Source organism: Ambystoma mexicanum, chromosome 2p (genome assembly GCF_040938575.1).
Source record: "Ambystoma mexicanum isolate Mex_15411 chromosome 2p, UKY_AmexF1_1, whole genome shotgun sequence".
NCBI classification, from domain to species: Eukaryota; Metazoa; Chordata; class Amphibia; order Caudata; family Ambystomatidae; genus Ambystoma; species Ambystoma mexicanum.
This window is the reverse complement of record NC_090923.1, coordinates 661706110-661731333: the sequence shown is the minus strand read 5'-3', so window position 1 is coordinate 661731333 and position 25224 is coordinate 661706110. Positions and strand designations below refer to the sequence as shown.

Here is a 25224-nt window from a genome sequence, read left to right as displayed (position 1 = left end):
GGCACTCCGAGATCCGGATCTTCTTTGCGGTGGGGCCGCTCCGGAGGCCGGCGGCGCGGCGGAAATCAGGCCACCAGCTGCAGGAATTGAAGTCGCCGCCTCTGTCCCTCCAGGCACCGGCGGATAGGGGAGCCGCACAGGCCGCCACCGGCACCCAGCCCCGGGAGGAGCGGGGGGCCAGAGAAGGGGGAGCCTCCCAGCGGAGCGCAAAGGCCCGGCCCAAACGCGGGGCAGGCAGGGATGTGGGCCGACCCGCCGCCCCAGCCCGCAGCACAGCAAAGCGTGGGAGCCCGGCACCCCGCCCAGGTCCAAAAGCCGTGTCCCACGAGACACAGGGGGGACGGGGCCGCAGCTGGAGAACGCGGATTTCAGGCAGACACGGCACAAAGTGTCACGGAGACCATTAGCTGTTTGATGGGCACGGTCACAGCCTCCGATGGAGCAGGGAACAGCTGATTAAGGCGATATAGAGCAAACAGGGCACGGAGCAAGAGAACTAGGCAGCCATCTTGCAGGCTGCTCAACAGCGCCCCCCCTTTGGGCATTTTGACACTAGTTACATTTGTTGAGGCAGGTAATCCCCTCTCAAAGTTAGGGAGAGAAAGGTTATTGTTTTCCTTTTTGCACTTGGATAAAAGTTTCTAGTAATCACCATGACCCCTCGGTGTCAGTCTTACTTCTGCACCCCTGCACTGGTCAGAACTTTAGAGTTGGAGGGCAAAGCTGGGGTTTACTTTTGGTACTACATCGTACAGGGCCATTTTTTTGTTTGGTTTTCTCCACATATGCCATCTGTTCTTTGTGATAATACCTGAATCAACCACATACATTTTGAGATTCACTGTTCTGTTCCTTCTTACTCATGACAAAACATTTTTTTTTCTTCCCCCCTGTAAGACTACAGGATGCTATAAAATCCAGTGAGGTGCATATCTAACTTTACTGTTTGTCCTCCGCAGGTTTCACATGTGTTTCGTCGCTATGGTACCGGTGTGCGTTATGTCAAGTTCATGCACCGTGGGAAGGACACCCAGTTCTGGGCTGGACATTACGGGGCACGCATCACTAATTCTTCTGTCATTGTAAAGATTCCCAAACTTGCAGCTGCTGAACCACGGCACCTGCTGTGAACCTTATACATATACCAGTGTGGTATTGGAGAAGACTTTAGATCAAGCCCCGATGTTGATGACGATGGTGACACAGTTGATGTAGGTTTACCCTTTGTGATAGGTGCAAGCAGAAGGATCCATACTACTGTCCTCTTGGGAACTTCATTTGGTTGTAGTGATGAGAGCTATGTAGTAACATAAAGACATTTATTGGTGATGCACCTCCATTCCGGACAACATGAACCTGGACAACATACATCCCAAATCCTATGAGGAAATGAATGAAATGTAAACATCCTAAGTGAAGACACATGACCAAAAACCTATGCATACATCAGATGGCTCTCTTTCTGCGGTTTTCCATATTCTGTGTTCAAGAGTGTCCTGCCACTCAGTATGTCAATCTCTAACAGGTTATCCACAACAATGGAGCTTGAAGTTATGATGGGGTTTCTGCACAGTTTCACCTAAATAAGATATATGCATTTTTAGCCCAATTTGCTCTATGGGGGTGCCAGCTGGAAAACGGTCAGACCTGTGACTGGTGAGCTGATGGATGAAGGTCAACTGTTTCACTGCAGGCTAGGAATAATGGGACAGTGGTTAGCAAGTCTCTATGCAGCAAGTGGATGATGCAGCTGAGAAAAGGACAAGCTGCAAAGGAAAGTGTTGCCCAGTCTGGCGGTAATAAAGAACGTGTTGTATAAGATGCAAATAAATATTGTCTGCATAGGGGTATCTGATTTTGCAGTGTTCCCTTATACAATGTTAGGTATGTAATGTGCTTACTCAAATAGGACAACTTGTCTCCTAAGCTGTATATTTCATTTGCTGGGCAGGGGGCCTGTCTAGTGACATCCAAGCATAAAGTACTTTCTGGAGGATGATTTGGTTAGTTCAGGTGAGCCAAACCTATGCAACTGAAAAGGGTTACATAGTTCAGTGTATTTGCCCAAATTACAAAGCCATATGTTTTGGCCAGCACAGTTGTTCATGGCAAAGACCTGGAATCTCTGAACGAAGAACATATTTGAAAAGTACTACAAATACTTGTACTCTTGCCCAATGTCTGATAAATTAAATGCACAGTCTGACTCTGCTATCAGTTGTTGTGCTCCTGGAGTACTGAGCATCTTGCTAGGTGTTGATGTTTCCAGGAATGTGTGCTGGTAGGGCTGCTGTGTTCCTGGAGAGGGCTGGATGTGTGGGGGAAAGGTTCTGAGGTGCCCCAAAGAGGTTGCATTTTAGGTGCTATCGCACCACAGCAATGCAGTTACCGATATAAATCCTACCTCAGAATATAACAAGGCCGCTTACGGTGGGATGTATATATGGCCGGTTCTGGTACCAAAATCCTCCTGCAAGCCACCTTATGTACTGGAAACTGACACGTAAAATCCTATGGCCCTGCATTCAGCCACACAGCTGCTACTATTATAATTGCCTGATCGGAATGATGTGCATGAATAGCTAGTGCAATGAAATCATTGTTGCAAAAGCATTTCAGTTTTCCATTAAAAACATATTTTTACTTGCGTATAAAATACTCGAAAATTTGACTTACATATTTACTCCCTAAAAATCCTTTTACTCCCAACATCGGCAGAAACAATTGATATTATTGAATAAGATATTTAATGTGTAGGGAAAGTTCGGACAGGAGGTATGGCCGGTAAATATTTGAAACACAAAACAACAGCAACGTTTTGGCAATTATTTTTATTTTATAAATAAGCAATCAAAGAGGTCAAAGTGTCTAAGAACGTTGCGCCCCTCAGAAGAAGCGGCTGCTATAGCTAGTGTTAGCCACGCTGAGGCCAACTCCTCAGCGGAAGGACCAAAACGTCAAGTCAGTGCCCTAAACCATGCGCTATTGGAAGAAAAGAGTCCACAAACTAGTCCCCCTGTGAGTTCGGGTCAAATGACGAAATCAGCAGAATTAGAATAGTTTAAAAAATGTGTTTAATTATAATTCAGCCACACATAGGACTTTTTATAAATATAAATACAAAAACATCCACTGCAGATAAAATCCACAAAAGTTAAAACATTCAATTAAGGCAAAACAGTAATCACCTTCCCTCAATTTAGTCCATCAATTTCGTTTTTAATCTCAATCCATAGTTTAGTTAAATAATAAATAAGTACAATCTGTTCCCCCTTCATGAATTCTTTCCAAATAAAATCTTCTTCCCTTAAATTCCTGATGTACTCACTCATTCCCGCCGCAACCAGAGCATAGTTTCTTAGATATTACATTTCACGCACTTAGTCAATGGAGTCAATGGATGTTGCCCGGTCAAAAGCTCCTGAATATCAGAATCTGCATGTGCAACGTATCCTGGGTATCCCAAGTCTTCCACCAATCACTTCTTGTGTATTAATTAAGTTAAATCTGAACCACAGATATTCCATGCGTAAGAAGTAATTTGGAAATGCTTTCAGGTAGGGACGCATACACTTTATTTCTGAGTTAGCCAGTAAATAATCAGTACTGTGGGGCTTGGTGGCTATATTAAACAGATTCTGCTGTGGGTCTAGAGAGACTATAGCTTCCTTGCATATTCCTTTCAATCTAGCTTCATTGGTATTACATAAATCTATATTAATTCTGGTTCCCCTGGTCATTGTTTTGCTCATAATGTGCACAGTAGAAGAACTAATTTCAAGTTGCTTGTGACTCTCCACTTCCTTTGCAATCAGAGATAGTAAAGAAAATGCCCCTGCGTTAATAAGTCTCCAGCCATATCTCATCATCTTATGTTTGAGGGCAAAGTCCACAGACATGGTTACAAACTCAGATCTGAGGTACTTGATTGGGAGAGATTTTGGCAAATGCAAGACTGATTTAAAGGCACCTGCTTCAATCCTCCCTAATTCTTTAGTTTTTTTGCGTCCCCATATCTCCGCCCCATAGAGCAAATTAGGGAGGACTTTGGCCTGATACACTTTAATAACCGACTTAGTGGAGTAACCAGCATGGCATTTAGAAAACAACCTTATCCCTCCACTTTGCTGCTTAACTGTTACCCCAATTGCTCTGAATTATCGATTAAAACTCCTAGATAGTTGTATGATTTCACACATTCCAGTTTGGAACCATTGTTAGTACACTGCACCCTTATATCAGAGAACTTCCTAGGTTTGTTAAACACCATAGCCTTGGACTTATTGATGTTTATGTTTAGTCCATAGTGGTTAGCAAACTCTCCATGTTTTTTTAAGTGACCTTGGAGACCATGCAGAGTCGTGTCAAGTAATAAAAGATCATCTTCATAGCCTAACCAAGATATCTTTTTACCCCACAATATTGGTGGAAATACAGTGGCCTCCTGTCAATATCTATTCAGGTCTGCGAAGTATAGGTTAAATGACAGGGGTGCCAAAATACACCTCTGTTTCAAACCAGTATATGTTGGTATAGCCGTCGTCAAAGTACCTGCTTGATTGACCCTGACCTTCACTGAGTTGTTTCGATATAAGGCAATGATCATATTGAGGAGGCCAATAACTAGACCCCAATCTTTTAATTTCCTCCAGAGGATGTTCTACCAACACTGTCAAATGCTGCACTGAAATCAATATACACTGCATAAATATTTTGATCAAATCTGTGCCATGATTTCTCTAGTTATCAGTGCCACAATGTTATCTGTGGTGGCAAACGACTTCCTGAATCCAATTTGAGTAATTTGGAGTATCTGATTTTCGGCCTCCCATTTAGTCAATTTCTGTAGGACCACTCTTGCATAATTAACAATAAAAATATAGGTACAAATTTTGACGACCTTTGTGAGTCAGGAGCAGCTAATAGTGTATCTATTGGAAAAAGAGAGCACCGATCAAATGAGAACATCAGATTTACTACTTGACTCCAACATCTTCATTCCACGATAATGCTACACAATGGGCCTCATCACGAGTTTGGCAGTAACCCTTAAATGTGGCGGTAGCGCTATTACCGCCGCATTTAAGGGTCCGCCAGATCATGACCTTGGCTGATTTCCCCCCAGCTCTGAGCTGGGGGAAATCTGTGGCAAATTTGCCAATTTCCGGTGCGTTTACCGCCGGTGGGAAATCCACCAGCGGTAATAGCGCAAATTTTCCCCATTGGGCCCAATGGGGAATGAGGAATTCCCGAATGGGCCCAATGGGGAGTGGGCAATAACCGTTCTGCCAAACCCGTGATCCGGCGCTAATAGCACAGGCGGGTTTGGCAGAAGGGCTATGAGCGCCGGCGCTAATAGCGCCGGCGTTACCGCCCAACTCGTGATGAGGCCCACTGTCTGAGTAATCCTACGAGCAACGCATTCAGTAATTATTTTGTTGGTTTGGAATCTCAGTTAAAGGCAAATGCTTTAAACATCTCGAGTACACGCAAGGCACAGAATTATCGTATTGAATCATTCAAATATTTGGCCTTGTTAAGTGAGATCCCGTGTTTAAGGCTTATCACAACTGAAGACATTGAACTAGTAGATTTTTTTGATCCAATGCGACCCGATATCGTAGCAATAAAAATACCATCAAGAGTTAAGTTTGCCATGCTAATCGCAGAAACTGGAGCCTTTAGACAGATGGGTTACAACTTGGTGCCATGTAACATCTGAGTGAATTCATTGGAATGGACATGGGAGTGACTAAGCCAAAACATCATAATTATAAATATGGGTTGGACTTGAAAATGTCATGTATTGAAATGAAAGGACACATCGTACAGTCCAAATAGAATACACAGCACAATGAAGAACCCTGGTGGAAAGCGATCGGTCTTGGTTTCCAGGAATATTATTGAAGGAAAACGTATTATGGATCAAGGATAGGCAGTGGGCCTCATTACAACGGGTGCGGTAGGGGGTTAACGGTGCCGGTAGAGCTGCCGACGCTGTTAACCCTCTACCGCCTCATTACAAGGTCTGCTTGCGGGTCCCGCAAAGGATGTCTGGTAAAACCAGGTGTCCTTAGCGGGACCCGCTAGCAGACCAGGATGCTAACAACGTGCCCGTCATTAACGGGCCCGTTGTTAGCATCCTCCCCATTCCCATTGAGCCATATGGGAGCTCAAATGGGAATGGGAATGTACTGGGTCTGGGTCCCAGGAAAGGGAATTACCGGGCCTTCCGAAGTCAGAATGGCCCGGTAATTCCTCATTCCTGGAACCCGGACCCGGTACCCGGTATGGGGATAGCCATGTCACTAAAATCGGCATGGCTACCTCCATACTCGTAATGAGGCCCATTGTCTTTAGTGTAAATAAGTCGCTTTGTCTTCTTTCTTGGAATGTGAGATTCTTTTTTAAATTGCTGAAGAATTAACAGCTATGTGCAGTTCATAGCACTTGCTCAAATATATTCCTCAAGGAGGTATGTTCCACCACAGCAGCATTTTGGGATGGTTTCCAGCTGATTCAACAAACGGCTGCCTGCACCAATGGCGGTTGGCCTTCTAGTCTGATAATAGCTTTAAATAAATGTTGCTTTTAAAATCGAAAAAATTATAAATAATTATAGATGCATACTGGCGTTAAATGTTACTACTTGGGATGACGCATCTAAGAGAAACATACTCTTAGTCAATTTATAATGGAGCCCTTCACATTCAACTATGGAAGCTGTGACTGAAGAGCTGGATTCTCGTTTGGAAACCCACAGGGGGATCAAAATAGCAGGAGACTTGAATTCTTTGTGTTTGGAACTATCCTCAGAGAAAGTGATAACCTCCCACGGGGATAGTTCACATACAAATAAAAAAAGATTGTATGGTTTACGGTGGTGTTAGGGAGAATTCTCCAGAATGGCTAATTTCCCTTACCTGTTGAGTCCCTCAGCAGCTTTGCTGGACTTCTAGGGTTTAATGTTTTCACCTGGTAAGAGTGTGAGCCTTTTTTCCCACTCTTACATGTGTTTTGCTGTGTGTTGTACATTTGTTTGCTCATGGACTATGGAGTCTCACCAACTCCATAGGCATCAACTTTTTACTGTGTGTCACACAGCACCTTTAGTACAGTGACACAGGGTTGTCTTTTTAGACTTCCCACTTTAAACTCAATTTTCTGGGACTGACTACTGTCTCCCAGAACATGTAAAGTTGCCATTGACTTTACTAGTTTTTTTAAAACTACAGACCCAGTACACCCTATCCTCCTATAGAGTACTGGAAGGGTTAATAGTTATCCCTTTTTCTCTGATTCTCATGGAACATTATTTCATTCTCCTTTCTCTAAGATTTGGCTGGTGGCAGTGGTATCTATCATTGTTATTCTACCGCGGACTATGAAAATAGCCTCGGTACTGTTAGAGGCTATGCTGGTAGCCTCAAACTCTAATCCGCTGGACCCCTTTTATTTTTATTTGGTTCCGGTCCGGTTTATTCGCCATTTCTTTTTGTAGAGGTCTTTCTCGTGTTTTCCTCTGCGCGCCAAACCAGGTTTGGTTCCTTTGTCCGCCGTCCTTTGGCGGGCTTCTGCAAAGAAGCCCTCCTTAGGCGCCTGAATGTCTGGGTGGACTGGATGTGAGGGAGGGGTTTGAGACCCCCTGCACAGGGTCTCCTTGGAAACCCAAGTCACACTCTAGTTTGATTGGCTAGGTGGCTGTCCTGCCAGGACAGCCACCCTGCTGTGTGATTGACAGCCAGGCTGTGTGAATGGGGGAAAACTGCTTAAAAGCCGGTATCTGGGACTTGGAAGGCAGAGTCGCTACTGGAATGAGAGAACAAACGAGGAGCTAAAGGAAGAGGACTGCTGCAACTACTGGACATCCCGGTGAAGCCCTGCTGCAGGCCAGAAACTCTGATGACAGAGAAGATCTGCAAGGAATCTTCTTCCCTTGAGCTTTGTCGGACCAACCAGCCAAACACCAAACGCCGGCCTCCCTCTCCTGGTCAAATTTGCTGTGCCTCGCTGCAGTGAACTGGATAGCCAGGAGGAACGGAGCCTATTTGGGTTTTAAGGAGCGCACCTTTTATTTGACGCTTTGCTCTGCTGCTGGCTTCTTCCCTGGGCAGTGCAGGACCCTCCAGTCTTCCTCCTTCTTATCACCACGACAGTGGCTTCAGGAACCATGAGCCTGCAGGAACTGCCAGGAACAACCGCCTCAGCTACAGCATTCTTCTTCATTTAAGGTAATGTGCAAATTCAGTTGTTCATTCCGTCCGACCGCAGTGAAAGTGTTTGAAATCTTTCGCCTCTCCGAAGGTTTCTCCTTCTCTTCTCCTTTGAATAACTTTTCTTCTGACCAACTTCGTTTTGAACTCTTGGCAAAGACTTAACCGCGAACTACTCTGAACTGTGTGATCCTCTGCAAAGACTCTGAACCATTAACATTGGCCCAGGCCTATTGACTTGAATCCTAGTTGTAGTAAGCCTTTTCTAGATTGCCCTGACTATAACGTATTGGTGCTGATTGATTATTGATAACCTTGTATTTCCCACCTTTTAAATTACTGGAGTGCCATTTTGCTCACACTTCATTTTGAGCCTAACTTGTCCAGAATTGATTAGGGGTCATTGTATTGTATTAAGATTGTGATTTTCTGCTGCTTTATATTAGTGAACTGTTTTATAACTGATGGTGTAAATAAATGTATATTCTTTTACTCAGAAACCTTGAATCAGTGTTTGTTTGAACCACAGAGATTATTGTCCTTTGTGTAACTTCTTGTACTGCTCACTTTACTCTTGAGATACGTCTGGCTGCTCAGCCATCGCTACCACTTTACTGTGTAGTACAGGCTTGTACCAAAAGTGAAATTGTACTTACACTTTTAGTCTTAATTGTGTGTGGTGTTCCCAAAAGTTACTGCATATGATTCTGCCTAACAAGGGGCTACTAGATGTTCAATAATATTAGCCTCTAGCATCTGCCTGACTTCCTGGATGATGGTCACTTTTCTTGCCTCAGGTAGTCTATAAGGTGTACCACTTTGCCCTCAGGGATGCGGATATGATGGTAACATCTTTTCACTCTCCCTGGCTCCTCTCTAAATACATCAGTAAATTGGAGGAGTAGGGCATAGAGATCTTGTTTCTGGTTCTTACTAAGGTCAGGAGGAGGAATAAGTGTCTTTTCATCAGAGTCATTGGGTAATAGGCAAGACAAAATGGTGGTAGTAGACTCTGTAGGGTTTTTTTCCACTCCTTTAACAGGTTGATATGGTATACCTGGATTTTTAATTGGTGGTCATGTTGGGAGATTTTGTAGTTACAGGCTCCTGTCTGTTCTAACACCTCATAAGGCTCATGCCACTTGGAGATTATGTTATTCCTGGCGGTTGGTAATAACACTAATACCTTTTGTCCTACTGAGAAAGATCTTAAAGTGACCTTTCAATTTTATGAGGTTTTCTGCTGGTTTTTTGCCTTGGTCATATGTGTGTGAACTAAAGATCTTACCACAGTCATGTGTTCCTTAAGACGGTGAGTGGTTTGGGAGAGTGGAATTGGGGCTTCCTCTCTTACTTCCCAAGTTGCTCTCAACATGTTGTGGATATCTCTGGGTTCCCGTCCGTAAAGTAATTCAAACAGGGAGAATCCTGTAGAGGCCTGGTGAGTCTTTCTAACAGCAAATAAAGCCCAAGGTACCATCTGATCCCACTTTCTTCCACCTTGTTCCACTAGCTTTCGTAATATTGTCTACAGGGTCGTATTAAACCTTTCGACAAGGCGTCTGTTTGGGGATGGTATACTGAGGTTCTTAGGGTGGTAATATATAATAGTTGTTTCACTTCCCCCATGAGTTTGCTCATGAATGTAGAGCCCTGATCCATTAAGATTTCCTTGGGAAATCCTACTCTTGAAAAGAAGGGAGATAGGTGCTTCAGTATCTGCTCAGTGGTATTAGCTCTAAGGAGAAAGGCTTCTGGCTATCGCGTGGCATAGTCTACTACGACCAAAATATACTTGTTCCATAACTTTGATTTTTCTAGGGGACCTACAATATCCATGCCAATTCTAGAAAAGGGAACTTCAATGATGGGGAGTGGTTGTAAGGGTGGCATATGGGTGCTATATGCCAGTCTTTTGGCAGATTGCACAATACTGCACGTAGGTCTTACTATCTGCATTATTTCCAGGCCAGTAAAACTTGTTAAGGATTTGTGCCTGGGTTTTCATCTACCCTAAGTGACTGCCTGTCAAATGGGAGTGTGCTATTTCCAGGACACTTTATTTGTGACTCTTTGGTACCACCAACTGTGTTCTAACTAAGCCCTTTGAAGTGGTGTCTCCCCAGTACATCAACCCATGATTTAAAAAGAAAAAGGGTCTGTGAATGCATCATGAATTAAGACACAGACAAAAGATTCAATTTTCTAAATAAAATAATGTATTTTCTTCAATGCCAGGATGGAGTAAAGCCTAACTTGCCTTATGCTAAGGTGGGGTCCGTAGGTTCAACTTTAAAGTCTGCTGTGTCCAAAACCTATACTTGCCCTCACAACTAAAGATAAACCATGTGTAGGGATGTCAGCAACAAAAGAAACAGTGTTCCAAGTAAAGTTCTGAGCCTCTTCCAGCTCCTAGCGTACTTTCCAACTTCCCCTTCACCAAGTTCAAGACAGTTCCAAACGGCCTCAGGGTTCCCTTCCCCAACAGGTCAACACAGTTCACAAAGTCTATGGTTTCTCTTCCCCAAGAAGTCAGCTGTTCCAGCTTCAAAACCGACAATAAGTTCAAAGTCTCTTGGCTTTCAAAAACAGTTCCAGTTCAACTTTGTAATCATCCAGGCTTTTCAACAGTTCACACAGATTGCTCTCTTTCGATTGGATTGGGTCCTCCCACGTATTCCTCATCTTAGATATATGTGTATCTTCAGCTTTATTGCTTCGGAATTATTTTTAACCAGAGTGCGCTATTCTCTAGGTCGCGGCATCGATGTGCTTCGAGGGCGCCATAGAGAGTCAACATCATCCGCAGTATAAAGGGCTCGAGCCGCGCCCGTTGGCTTCAGTTCCGTTTTTCCAAAAATTTCTGCTTCGTGTGTACTAAAATGTGCTTCAGTTTTCAAGATGTCTTCCTCATCAAACCTTTCTACCCCTAAAACTGGCTGTAAAAAATGTCAGAATTGTGGGAAGAAAATGTCGATAACCGACCCCCATCGAGTTTGCCTCTGGTGCTTCGGCTCCGACCATCGAGTTGATGAAAGAGGTTCCTGTCAGGCTATGACGAATAAAGCTCCCAAGGAACAACGAGGTAAATTGGCGGTGGGGGAGGAATCTTCGAAAGCTTCAAAGAAAAATAAAGGCTCCACAGAGTCTAGGGAGAGGTCTCGACTTATCCAGTTTGAGGGGTCGGTCACAGAAATCTTCTTCGAAGAAGGCGAGGAAAAGACATCATCAAACTCCTTCTACCTCTTCTTCTTCATTAAATGAATCGGGTAAAGGGGTGATCACTTGTCCATCCAAACATGACTCCCCTAGAAAATGGGAGGCTTTTAGAGCATCCATGATGCAAATCTTTGAGAATGTGGCCCATCCCCCCAAAGAAATTGTGCGAATACCATGCCCCAGCTCATCATAAAGATGACAGAGGAAGGTCAGAGACTAGATGTTCAAAATCCGGCGAGAAGTCGAGGGTGTCGTTGAGAGAAACCTCTCCAATGCCTCATAAGAGCAAGACAGGCTTTTCGGTGCATAAACTGAAGGTGATACCAGATGAAATAGGGCCAGATTCCAGACCGTCTTCAATAACTGTGTCAAAGGTTTCCTTGAAGACTCTGTCGAAGTCTTACTCGACGCCAGTGTCGAGGGCTCCATCGACACCTTCCTTGACGACACTGCTGTCGAAGTCGGCGTCGACAACTTCAACGCCATCAACGCCCTTGTCGAGGAAAACATTGATTCTGGTACCGCTGTCGACGCCATTGGCAAAACCAAGGTCGATACCGCAAACCACGGGTAATATTTATACACATGTACCAAGAAAATACTTTTTTAAGTCTATGGCCTAAATATATGAGGAAGAATAATCCTCCGAGGAGGTGGAATCTTCCCCTTTTGGGGTTAAGTATGGAACAAAAGAGGTTCCTGAAGAATTAATTGACCCTCAATCTAAAAGGCCTTACCTCTATGACTGTCTCCAAACAGCAAGTGGTATAGACACTTCCCCTGAATTAGAATTTGATAAACCTGACCCAGCTGATCATGCTGACTCAGCTTACAGAAATATAGTAAATATAGTGGTGGAGTTCATGGGGTGGAATAGGAGTTCACCGAGTTATGACCAAGAAGATATGACAGACATTCTGAGTCAAGGTCGTAGAAAGGATCCTGTTCTCCCTTTCCATACTGCACTTCAAAGGAAGGTTATGGCTGCATGGGAGACCCCAGAATCTGGACCGGCGGTCAACAAAAATTTTGTAAGAAAGTATAGACCTTCATCTTCAGATCCTGATTACTTATCTAAGCATCCTTCGCCTGAAAGCTTAGTGGTCCAGGCAGCCACACCCACCAGACAATCAGCATACCCTTCTATTCCCCCAGATAGGGATGATTAAAAAGATTGATGCCTGGGCTCGCAAGATTTTTTCTTCGGGCTGCATGGCCTTAAAATCAACAAATGTGACTTGTATCCTGGCAAGATTCACATACACCTCTGTGGGATTGTATTTCTGGCTGAGCACATACCTGAGGGCGAGGAACGGGATAGTTTCCTGGCGATTGTGAAAGATGGAAAGGAGGCAATGGGGGAATGCCTCCAGTCAGGACTGGACACTACTGACAGCATCAGTCGGTCCATGGCTTCTATCACAGTGCTACGCAGACTTGCGTGGCTGAGAAAGTCAGGCTTTGTACAAGACCTGCAGGCCAGACTGCTCAATATGCCATTTGAAAGCTTGAGGTTGTTCGGCAATAAGGCGGATGAATGTTTGGAGAAGCTGCAGACCTCTAAGGCGGCGGCTAAGTCTCTTAGCGCCTCCATAAGACAACCTCAGCAACAGTCCTACTCAGGCTCATCTTCTTGGAGGAGTCATCCTTTTTTCGATTCTACTCTTTTGGAAGAGGAAGAGGACAGACTAGTCAAAAAGGGCAACAAAAAAAGATTCCTTGTGGTGGACGAGGAAAGAGTGCTAGATCAGCCCCAGCAGCGGCAATTGTCCCCTAGCCGCTGCTGCAGCCGCCTCCAAGCCACTGTGTGGCCTTGACCCACAAGACCCCGGTGGGAGGCAGGATCTCTCAACATCTGAACGAATGGCGGGGCATTACTTCAGATGTTTGGGCACTGGAAACAGTGGCTCAAGGTTACTGCCTTCCTTTTCCAAAAAGGCTGGAACCATCCACTGGGAGCCAACTCTGCCAAAATTCTGGATCCACTCCTTGTGCAGGAGATTTTAACCCCGATAGACAAAGGTGCAATAGAACTTGTACCTGCGGTGGAGAGCAGCAAGTGTTTGGTATTCCCCTTACTTTCTCATCCCGAAGAAGGACGGAGGATTGAAACCCATCTTGGACTTAAACCTGAACAAGTTCCTCAAGAAATACAGGTTCAAGATCGTTACCCTTTCTCAGATCCCTCAGGCTCTCCAACTCCAAGACTGGTTGGTATAATTGGACCTTCAGGATGCTTACTTTCATTTGCCAATCCATCTCAAGCACAGAAAGTAACTGAGGTTGGAGGTCGGTGGTTCTCACTACCAGTTTCGAGTTCTGCCATTCGGGCTGACCTCCGCCCCAAGGGTCTTCACCAAGCTCATGGCAGTAGTGGCAGCGAGTCTCAGGAGAGGAAGAATTCACGTCTACCCTTACCTGGACGATTGGTTAATCAGGGCGCGTTCTCCCATACAGGCCCAGAAACATCTGACAATGACCTGCCACTTCTTGCACAGACTGGGCTTCTCCCTCTATTACAAGAAGTCTCAAATGATACCACTCCAAAGCTCCAATTCCTTGGAGCAGTCCTGGATACTTCCTCGGGGGAAAGCCTCGCCTCCCGAGGTGAGAGCTTTAAATATTGTGCAGATGGTAACAAAGTTCCAGAATGCCCAGCATCTACCGGCCTTCCATTTTTTGAGGTTGCTCGGCCTCATGGCATCCGGCATTTTTCTGGTGCCAGAGGCCGGGTTGAGAATGAGATCCCTTCAATGGGCCATCAGGACTCAATAGTCCCAATGTCGGATCTTCTGCGAGTTCCGCCCAGAGTGGTTCAAGATCTTCTATGGTGTGCTTGCAAGGACAATATCCTCAAGGGAGAATTTTTTTGGCAAGCATGGCCGGAGATAACGGTAGTGATGGACGCCTCACTCACGGGGTGGGGAGCCCACGCCAACGACCTGACAATCAGCGGTCGTTGGTCTCCATCAGAGTCCAAACTACACATTAACCTGTTGAAGCTGAGGGCAATAAGACTAGCACTGAAAGCCTTTCTGCCCTCTGTAAAGGGAAAGAATGCCCTGATAATGACGGACAACACAGTGGCCATGTACTACCTGAACAAGAGAGGTGGTGTAGAGTCACTACCACTGTGCAGAGAGGCAATGCAGCTCTGGTTCTGGGCAATACAAGAAGGAATTTTTCTGTTGGCAGTTCACCTAGCTGGGGAGAAGAATACTGCGGCGGACGCTCTGAGCAGGCAGAGCACAGAATCCCACGAGTGGGAACTAGCACAGGAAGTCCTTCAAGAGATCTTCACCCTTTGGGGAACCCCTCAAGTTGATCTGTTCATGGCCAGTGTCAACTGGAAGTGCGACCAGTATTACTCTAGAGAATTTCCCCCAAGAGGAGCTCTAGGGGACGCGTTTGTGGTGGACTGGAAATTTCCACTTCTGCACGCGTTTCCTCCAGTCCCTGTGATTCCTCATATAATCAGGAGGTTGAGAAAGTTCAGGAAAACTATGATCCTAATTGCCCCAGATTGGGCCAGGAGAACGTGGTATCCGGACCTTCTGGACATGTCCATCTGCCCTCCAATACGTCTTCCACAAAGAGAGGATCTCCTCTCGCAAGAGGATGGCCGGATTCTCCATCCAGAGGTCAAGACACTCAGCCTTCACGCATGGTTTCTAAGCGGCTGAGATGTAAGGATTGGGACCACCTGGACGACGTAATGGAGATTTTGCTTTTGGCCAGAAGGCCAGCAATAAAATCTTTGTACCGGTGTCGTTGGACCAAGTTCAGTATCTTTTGCAAGGACAAGAATGTGGATCCATTCCTTGTAGTACACCTATGGTTCTTTCCTTCCTATTACATTTAGCCAATCTGGGGCTCCAGATTGGCACAATAAAAGAATACCTGCCAGCGCTTCTTATTTTTAGCCCTCCTCGGAAGAGGTGTCTTACTTCAAAATTCTGTTGGTTGTGCATTTCCTAAAGGGTCTCACTAACGTGTACCCTCTAATCCCATTTCAAGTCCCGGTTTGGGACCTAAATTTTGTTCTAAAATTCCTAACATGCATTCCTTTTGAGCCTTTGCATTCTTGCCCACTAAGGCTTCTCACTTTGAAGACTACCTTCTAGCGGCAATTACATCAGCCCGCAGGGTGAGTGAGTTACAGGCTCTCTCTTGTAAGCCTCCTCACACCATCTTTCATAAAGACAAGGTTACACTTAAAATCAAACCCTCGTTTTTGCCTAAAATAGTCTCTAACTTTCATCTGTACCAAAAGATCACTTTGCCTTCTTTCTATCCCCCCCACCCCCCCATGCAAGTAAGGAGGAAGAGAGACTACACAGATTGGACCCAAGAAGGGCTCTCAGTTTTTACATTTCTAGACTTGCTAAATTTCGGCAAAGTGACAAACCTTTCATTGGTTATGCTGGTCACAAATTGGGCTTAGCAGTAACAAAACAAACATTATCCAGATAGATAATTTTGGCAATTGGAGAATGCTACAGGTTGGCTGGAAAAGAGCTTCCAGATGAACTTAAAGCCCACTTAACTAGGGGAATGGCAACTTTGACGGCTCTTCAGAGGGGTTTCCCGGTGCAGGATATTTGTGCAGCGGCCACCTGGTCGGCGATGCACACCTTTGTAGAACAGTACTCTCTAGACTGCACCTCATCACGAGGAGATCTTTTTGCCAAGGCCGTTCTACATACGGTCCATGATTAGTATTCAAAGGTACTCATGCCCCCAAATTCATACTGCTTTGGGACTTTATCTAAGATGAGGAATACATGGGAGGACACAATCCATTCGAAGAACAAGTTACTTACCAACTGTAATGTTCTTTTGATTGGATGTTCCTCCCACGTATTCTTCATCGATCCTCCCAACCTACCCCGCCGTTCAGTTTACGTCATTTACACTCCGGATTCCTTGAGAGCTTGCGGTCTAGAGGCACACCTGACAAACTTTTCAGCTGAGAATATCGAAAAAACAGAACTGAAGCCAACGGGCGCAGCTCGAGCCCTTTATACTGCCGATGCTGTTGACGCTCTATGGCAGCCCTCGAGGGACATCGACTCCGTGACCTCGAGCACAGCGCCCTCTGGTGAAATATTTTTTTGGAAGCAGCAAAGCTGAAGATGCCAATATATGTAAGATGAGGAATACGTGGGAGGAACATCCAAGCGAAAGAACTTTACAGTTGGTAAGTAACTTGTTCTTCTCATTCACTTCAGCAGTCCTGTTACAAAATATAGCTTCTTTATCTTTGCTTTTCTTGCCTCTTTTCAAGCAGGGGCCACTTGGACTAGACGCAGTTGTCTGACCACATGGTCCACCCATTACAGGTTACATAACCGATATCCATTGGGACTCTGTTATATTTCTCTATTTCTTGGGCTTTCTTGCCAACACAGGTTTTCTCTCTCTGCAACTGTGTCATTGGTTAACAATCATTTCTGGTTCTCATTGGCAGTCTCTTGGCTTTGCCACCACATGAATTCCACACAACTCACTCTGTGGTGTTCACCCTTTTCCACCACCTTGCTTTCACAGTATGCCTAAGTGCTCATCACTTACTTTTCACTTTGTTCATAACTGCTTATTATTGCTTTTCACTTTCTTCATAGGTTCATCATAACTTTCCTTTCGTTCGGTATTCAGTATTACTTGTTGCACTCTTAAAAGTATTCATTCAACTTTTCAACTTGCTAGGCATTTTCGAACCCTCAATGTGGGTTCTAAAACCAATTGTCCTAGGTTTAAGTTAATTGGGCATCAACAAATGCCTGTTCACAGCCCCTGGAGTGCCCTGCTATGGGTGTTCCCTTTATTTCACTCACCAGTATGCAGCCACTCCTCCGGGTGTCTTCTTTCTTCTTTCCGGCTTCCTTTCGCTCCACTTATGCTTTTCGAACCTTGCTGCTTTTTGCGCATAGCTCTGCTCTCCTGTCGCAGAAGGTACCAATGGCCTGCTCGGGAGCCTCTGGCTGTGGGCAGAAGGAAAACTGGTACTGCAGGTGTCTCAACCCTCTCGTAGCCCGCTCGTGTCCTGGTGTCACTTTCACCCTTCTGCTGCACATGCCGATCTTCCCGCTGGCCCCTCTCCAGCCTGCTCCACGTTTGCCATCAGCTTCCTGTCCTCCAGGCAGGTTTATCTTTTCTTTCTGGTGGTCTCCCATGTTATGCCCCTGGGGCCTGTTAAATGTTTGCAGGTGCATGTCCTTGTCTTCAATTGCCTGACCACAATTAAGCCTATTAGCTAGACATGCCTGTGTCTTGCAATAGTACTTCTCTACAGTCCTCTTCGTCATCTCAGCACCAAAGTGGTGTGAATAAATGGGAGTGTGCATTACTCCCAGTCGCGGCCTCCTCATCCCAGTCTTAAAGAGAAATGGTTGTGGGATACTTTGTAGGTAAGATAGAGGGATTGGCTGACAACCTACAAAGGTAGGGGAGGGTAGGGTTCATTCTGACAAGGGAAAGGATACCATGTCTCACCCAAAGACATCCTCTCTACCCAGGTGATCCTCCCTCACATATCTACCCCCAGGGTCGGAATCCAAGAGCGATGGCCTTTCCCTGGCCATATGAGAAGAGAATCCAGGGGGAGTAGAAGTGAGAATGCCCTCAGGTCCTCCTTTCTCACTGCCTTCTTGTTCTGGTAGGATTTGCAAGAAGGCTTCAGCTAACAGTGGATCATTCCTTTGGGCAAAGGCTAGGTCAGGAAGAGTCTCAGGTTCTTCTTCTATAGCCCTTTTAAGTTCAGGTTTTTGTGAGGTGTCATGTTTTGTCCACTTCCCCGAAGCCTCGGTACCTCGTTCTGTTAATTCTTTCTCAGCCTCTTCCTTTACTCTAGGAAATAAGGCTCTTTTGAGCATTCCCGATACAATTGTATCTCACTGATGGATCTGAAAGGGGTCTTTCCCATGGTTTTGTAGTATGTCCCCCCTGAAGTCTGGGTCTATAACCCTGGCTAACACATCAATTCCAAATCTCCATGCTGACCTTGACTTAGGAGCCAACCTGATGTATGTAATTGGGGGTGGAATCAAGACCAGATCAGTAGGTATTAGTCTTCTTTCACCTGAGGGGATGATTCCTTCCCTATTGCTGCAGATATCAAACCCAATAGAGCCTTCTTTGACTACTGAGAGGTCTGATGCTTTGGGACTTAACTTAAACTTTAGGGTTCCCAAACTTGTATCGGTTGAGCCGCATGCCACACATCAGACCACTTGTGAAGTCATCATGAAGTAGACATAGACAACTGAATAGGATTTGGGATCTAAACTTTTATTAACTAAAAAGGAGGTTTGGAAAAAGGCCTAACGTGCCCTATGCTAGTAAATAATAACAATAAATCAATGTCTGGCTCATTCAGATCCAGTTTTTCTATCCATGCATCCCTTGTCGTAGACCTTCTTGGTGCAGGCCTCTACAATGGGTGTGAAGTAAACATCTTTCTCGCATCCATTCATAAAGGAGCACTGGTGTCACTTTCTGCTTATAATATTATTTGGCCGGTTTTAAGGAGAATTTACCATATTTATGTAGGTCGATCTTAGTCTGTGTTATGGCAGTTGATATTTTACATTCTAGATTCAAGAGATGACTTTTGTTATGAGCCTCTTTATCTATGATCATCCCAAATAGGTGTCATTTAATACTACATCAAGGCGAACATTGTAAATTGTCCATGCCATTTTGCCACGCTTAAGTTTGCGGGCAGTACGAGTACCTATGTCTTTTGTAGATTGATCACAATTGATTCAATTCAATATTTTGGGCTAAGCAATTCAGTAATTTCTGAAGATCTATTGGTGTTTTCAAAATTAACACCAAATCATCGGCGTAGAATAGAGATTGAATTGGTACACCATTTAATTTAGGTGTATCAGAATTGATATGCCTAAAAGCATCCCCAGCGTCATGTATGAAAGAAGACCCTTCATGGTCAATCTTATGGTCAATCTTACCTGAACAGAGGTGCTTGAGTGGAAAGCCTGGATTATATCACACAGTTTAGGTGGATAACTTTCTTTCTTAGAAAGCAGAATGTAAATCAATAAATGAAAAATAAATTGGTTGTTTTATCAACAGGGGAGCTTGTTCCTTAATAGCATTAAGACATAGAAGGTTTATTCCCGTCCCCATTCCAGCCACAAATCCAGTTTGGTTAGGATCTCTTTGCTGGTGCGTCTTAGTCGAGGCATTTAAGTCTCGTAACACAATGCGTGCAAAGACTTTTCCCGGGGCATCCAGCAAGGCTATGGATAGAGGAAGGGATTGTTCTATTATTACATTCGGAAAGATATTATAGAGGATGCGTGTCCAATTTGGAGGACGTGTTTTAAACATAAATTTACTTAGGTCATCTGGTGCCATTCCTCTCGATCCACTCAATTTTTTAATTAAATCCTCAATGATTTTAACAGTGTAGTGTAAATTCCAAAGTTTGAGTGGTTTATGGGAGAAGGTCATAGCATCAAAAGTTGGATCTGCATATAAAATGGAGTAATGTTCTAACCACTGATGTTCAGAGACGCCACTACCTTGCATACCTTGCATATTGTATAGAGTGTTAAAAAGTTGCCAAGTTTGTCCTCCCAGACATGATCCACTCGGACCAAACTGGCTTCATCCAGGGCCGCTGTACACAGGACCACATCAGACAAACTATTAATATCATTGAGTTAGCCAATAGACTGGGTTCAGAACTAGTAGTCCTGTCACTCGACGCACACAAGGCATTCGACAGGCTGGACTGGGGCTTCATCAAGGAAATCCTAAACCACTACGAACTCGGACCGAATTTCACCAAATGGATTCTATCTAACTACCAACACAACTCAGGGTGAACGGGGTAAATTCGGAGAGAATCAATATCACCAGAGGCACTAGACAGGGCTGCCCCCTGTCCCTCCTTATATTTGGCTCTCCATTTGCAGGTAGAATATGTCTGAATTCGGCAATCCATGGCCTCACGATCAAAGGAGAGACCTACAAAGTAGCCCTATTCGCCGACGACGTACTACTAACGACCACCCAACCATAAGAATACATGCAAGCAATTTGGCAGGAATTAGAAGCGTTTAGAGAAGCAGCGGGATTCCAAGTAAACTTCACGAAATCAGCAGCAATGAGGGTCAGCGTACGGAGGAAATGCAAGACCTCTCTGGAGAACAAATATCCAATCCCATGGGTAAAGCGGCACCTTCCCTATCTAGGGATACAAATACCAAACAAAACGGAAAGTATCTATAAAGAAAATGTCCTCCCTTTATTCAGGGAGCTACAAATGGACTTGGCCAGATGACAAAAGCAATAAATATCATGGGTCGGAAGGATCACCGTCGTAAAAATGAACCTCGTCCCAAGACTGCTTTATCACTCCCTGGCCCTCCCAGTAACGATCCAAAAGAAATCCATCCTGAAGCTGCAGGCGGACATTTTAAGACACGTCTGGGAAGGTAAGAGATCATGAATACCGAGACGTATTATGCTCCGGAGCACCGCAATGGGCGTCCTAGGGGTCCCAGACATCAGCAGATACTGCCTTGCGGCTCAGCTCTCCCAGGCCTTCGCATGGACCCTAAGCGATGCCCGACCCTGCTGGTTGACAGTGGAGGACAAATGGTGCAAATCGCCAATCGAATCCCTACCACATAGGAGAAGCCCCAGCCACCCTGCAATGGAGGGACCCCTGACGGCGACAGGAAACACGGTGGCATGCTGGAAGAAAGCAGCCCGATTATGGAACTGCAGAACTATGACTGGCCCTCTCAACCCCATATAGGATAATCCTGACTTCTCCCCAGGTATCACCCCGAACGCCTTCAACAAATGGAAGGAGGGAGGACTGAACACCATTGCTGACTTCTACGAAAACGGTGACCCGCTGAACTTCGAAGCTTGCAAAACCAAATTCCTGGTTCCAGAAACAGGGCACTGGCTATCAAGTGACACAGTAAGACAAATTGTAAGCAGAGAGCTATCGTCCCTAGAGAGAACTCTCAACGCCACTCCCCCTAAAGGGAAAGTTGCCACCCTATACAAGCTGCTGGACAGAACGGACCCAAACAAAAAAAGAGCTCTACTTGGTAAAATGGGAAAAGGACATAAGCAGAGAGATTGACTCTGAGGAATGGAGCCCTATCTGGGCCCGAGCGCACAAAAGCTCTAAATGTGTAACGAACAAGGAAGGCGCCCTCAAGGTGTGCTACAGATGGTACCGAACCCCGGAGATTGTCAACAAATGCAACCCTGCCATCCCGGAGCATTGCTGAGAGGATGCCCAGATAAAGGCACACTATTCCACCTGCTATGGGCCTGCCCCAAGGTGGCACAGTTCTGGAGATGCGTCCTCGAGCAAATTAAATCTATCACAGGCCTCACAATCCCGTGGGACCCAGGAATTGTCCTGCTGGGGGCAACGGGCGAGGACCAATTCACACTAACCGGACGCCTAGCTGATCTCTGCTCTCACCTCTTAACCGCAGCAAAAATATAAATTGCCAGGCTATGGAAAAACCCAGAGGGCCCGTCAATCCCAATGTGGTGGGCCAAATGCTGGGAGATAGTGGCAGCAGAGAAAATTACGTCCACCCGCTTCGACAAAAGAAGCAAATTCCACCAAATTTGGGCCCCTTTCTTGGACTACACGCAGCAATTCCCAGGGGTGTCTAGACAACCCCCAACCCTACAGTGGTTGGAGAAACTGGACTAACTGCACCCGAGGAAGAAATAGAGTCAGGAAAGCCTGTACCCAAGCCTGAGACGAACTAGGCACAAACCTCCAACCCCTGGGCCGTCAGACGAACTTAGACCTAAGGAAAGTCCCCTGCTCCGATACGCTGCAGAAGGAAGTGATCTCCTGAAAAGCTTATTGTGAAAACTGGTGTCCCCTTTTGTTTCCCCTCTCCTCCCCTTCCCACCCTCTCCTTTCGTCCGCTCTCTGCGAGTCTGTTGTTTTGATTCAGTCGTTTTGTTCGTTTACTGAAATGAAGCCTGTCCGACGAGAAGTTGGAGGCTGTTAGTTCAAAAACCAATAAAAAGAAATGTTGAAAAAAAGTTGCCAAGTTTGGGCGGAATTTTTATTATGCATGGATTCCAGCATGGCTTCACTATCATGTTGATACCACCATGCTCGTCGACCTCTTGCCCAATTACGATAACGGCATTTGGCCAATTTCAAGGCTCCGAATCTCTCAGTTAATGCGAGTTTCAGTATATTTTTTTCTCTTTATGCCACTTTGCCTTTCTGACTCTTAACTCCTGATCGAAGCAATGTTTGTGATGGAAGCTTTTGGTATGAGCTGACATCAGCGAATACTTAAAGACATTCAAGATTTCTGTGTATTGCTCCACGCCTCCAATCAGATTCCGCTGAAAGTTTATTATTTAATAGTTGTAAATTGTCCTCACACCAGCAGAAGCGTGTTTATGGCATTATTAACAACTAGTGATTGTCCATAGAATTCGGACTGCGTGATATTGAATGCCAGGTGCCAAGATCATGTTAAGGAGAGTATATAATGGTCACTGTGAGGTTGTTGTATGATTTCAAATGTATCATGAATAAACAATCCTCTAAATAAATATAATCAATGATGCTTTGGGAGTTCTCTTCCATGTGTTTTTAGGTGGCACATCGCCCAAGAGAGACCCATTAGCCATTCTATAATTACGTTCTGCCATTAGTGTTTTCCATCTGATGACCTCCACATGTCATGCCTTGGGCCCGGGATTGATGCAGTCTTTATACCAGAGAGGTAAAACTACCACGGAAACAAAATAAACTGGAGGATAGTGCATGCAGATTTGGTTGTGGTTCCACTGTAGCAGAGCCTCTCCAACAGCTGAATGCCCTAAGACGGAAGATAAGAGAAACTTATATTTTAAATCCTTGTTTAAAGGCATCGTCTAGTAAAAATGTTTATCGTCCCTACGGGTCGGCCATGTTTTTTTAAGCCTAAGTGGCTCGATTTTAGAAAACTTTCCTATGGACCTTACCCGAGTTTTCGTCCATTAAACGCACGCGAAAACAAGCACCAGGGAGCCGCCATTTTCTGATAATCCTATCTTTTCCCCGATCGCCCTGGCTGACCTGCTTTTGCGGCACTAAATCAATTCCCCCGCCCCTGAGCCTGACATTATCAAAACATTCATATTCCCCGCGTCTCCCCGTGACGTTACTGTGCTGCGTAGGGAAACGCACCCAGTCGTCTTCTGCGCGACTCCACACAGAACCCGGAAACCAACACAGATCAACTCACAACACAGCGCGCCACAATTCGGAATATGAAACTGTACTTTAAAATGAAACAGCAACACGGTACATTTGGTAAAGTACATTTATTTGACATTAAATGTTTAGAGAATATTCAGCAATTGCCATATGAACTCCGGAAGCCATTTATTTTCTTTTATCTGTATCCGCAATAACTGTTCCGTTTCATCTTGAGTCACGCGCTGCTCCTTTATGGTACACAGGGTGTTCATTTTCGTAAAAAGAATCACTTTGGAAGCACGGTGAACCGCAAGGCTGTTCCATCAACAAGGCACTAGTCCAGCCTAAAGGTTGTTATGTTGCTTCTAGCCACTAGTACAGCGTAAGGGCATGTGGGCCCTTGGCGATCGTCCCATGATATGGTGATCGTGCTCCAGTTGTTGACACGAAGCTGCAGGTGTCTGCTGAAGAATCCATCTGCCGGTGTCTCAAACAGATGGCAGTGGCAGAATGGGATCAAATACCTGTTATGAAAACAAAAAAATGATAATTAGTCTCGCTAGCCGAACTTCATTAATATTACTCATTTTATTTATTACGGCCGATCAGAAACTATTTGCTTGCAAGGATAGTTCAATGGAGTATGTTTGTCTCTAAAATCAATGCGAAAAGTAACGAGATAAATCGAGTCCAGCACACAATGATAAACGACAGTTAGTCTACATGCGTGAGGAATGATATGATATATGATATGGCATTTGTAACGCGCCTATACTCAAGTGTTTCTAGGCGTGACGAGGCAGGTGGGGAACAAGGGCAGACAGACAACGATCCTACTAGGCCAGGTGTCTTTCTGATCGCGCATGGGGAAGGGCTGTACATGGTTAGTTGAATACAGGGCCAGCTGGTGGCAAGTGCAAGGTAAATGCCGGGAGAAGGGGCTGAAGGATACAGAGACAGTCCTGTAGTGCAGGTAGGCAGTGCAGGGAAAAGTGGCTGGGCCAAGGACCGAGATCGGTGAGACCAGTGGACCTGCATGCCCATGTGCCCACTACGAACAGTTTTACTTGCTTTTCCTAGCTCTTCATTCATTCATTCATTTATTCATGCATCCATTCATCAAACCTTCATTCCGGTATAAAAGCGTGTAAAGATTTACTTACATTATATTTGAAATTTCCATTGTGTCGCTTCGTAATGCAGTCTGTAAAACGGACCGTGCTCTTGACAATGATTTTTCGTATACTGACCTAAAATGAAACTCGGTGTAGTTTCTGAATTTTCTGCCTTATCGTCTCTTACGTTATTGCACACTCCCTTCAAATGTAGTTCTTTCGGCATGGTCCCTGTCTCAAGGTCAAAAAACAATAGACCCTTATACTTCCAGTGCGACTTGTGGGCCTCATCTGGGCGCTGTCCTTCGCATTCTTTATTTGCAACATCACGTAGTATAGGCATCTGTGAGAACTTGAAGTTTAGAATCCGTCTCTGTAGTGCGCCTCAATGTGCAAATGCGAACTGGCTTCTCTCCCAAATGCCACGGCTCGCTTGGCTGGCGCGTTCTAA

The 25224-nt window shown here is 45.1% G+C and overlaps 1 protein-coding gene across 3 annotated transcripts in view; it reads left to right on the top strand.

Annotated features, from left to right (window-relative positions):
• LOC138566663 (F-box only protein 27-like) overlaps window positions 1-25224 on the top strand; it is a 1347647-nt gene that overhangs the window by 1266717 nt on the left and 55706 nt on the right. For 2 of the 3 annotated variants that reach the window (XM_069644225.1, XM_069644224.1), the window contains exon 11: window positions 960-1855. The exons of the other annotated variant lie outside the window; for it this stretch is intronic. In XM_069644225.1, the coding sequence (XP_069500326.1) occupies window positions 960-1130 (171 nt within the window). In that variant the 3' untranslated portion in view covers window positions 1131-1855. Of the gene's footprint in view, window positions 1-959; window positions 1856-25224 lie in introns of those variants that run through there. 3 annotated transcript variants of the gene reach the window in all.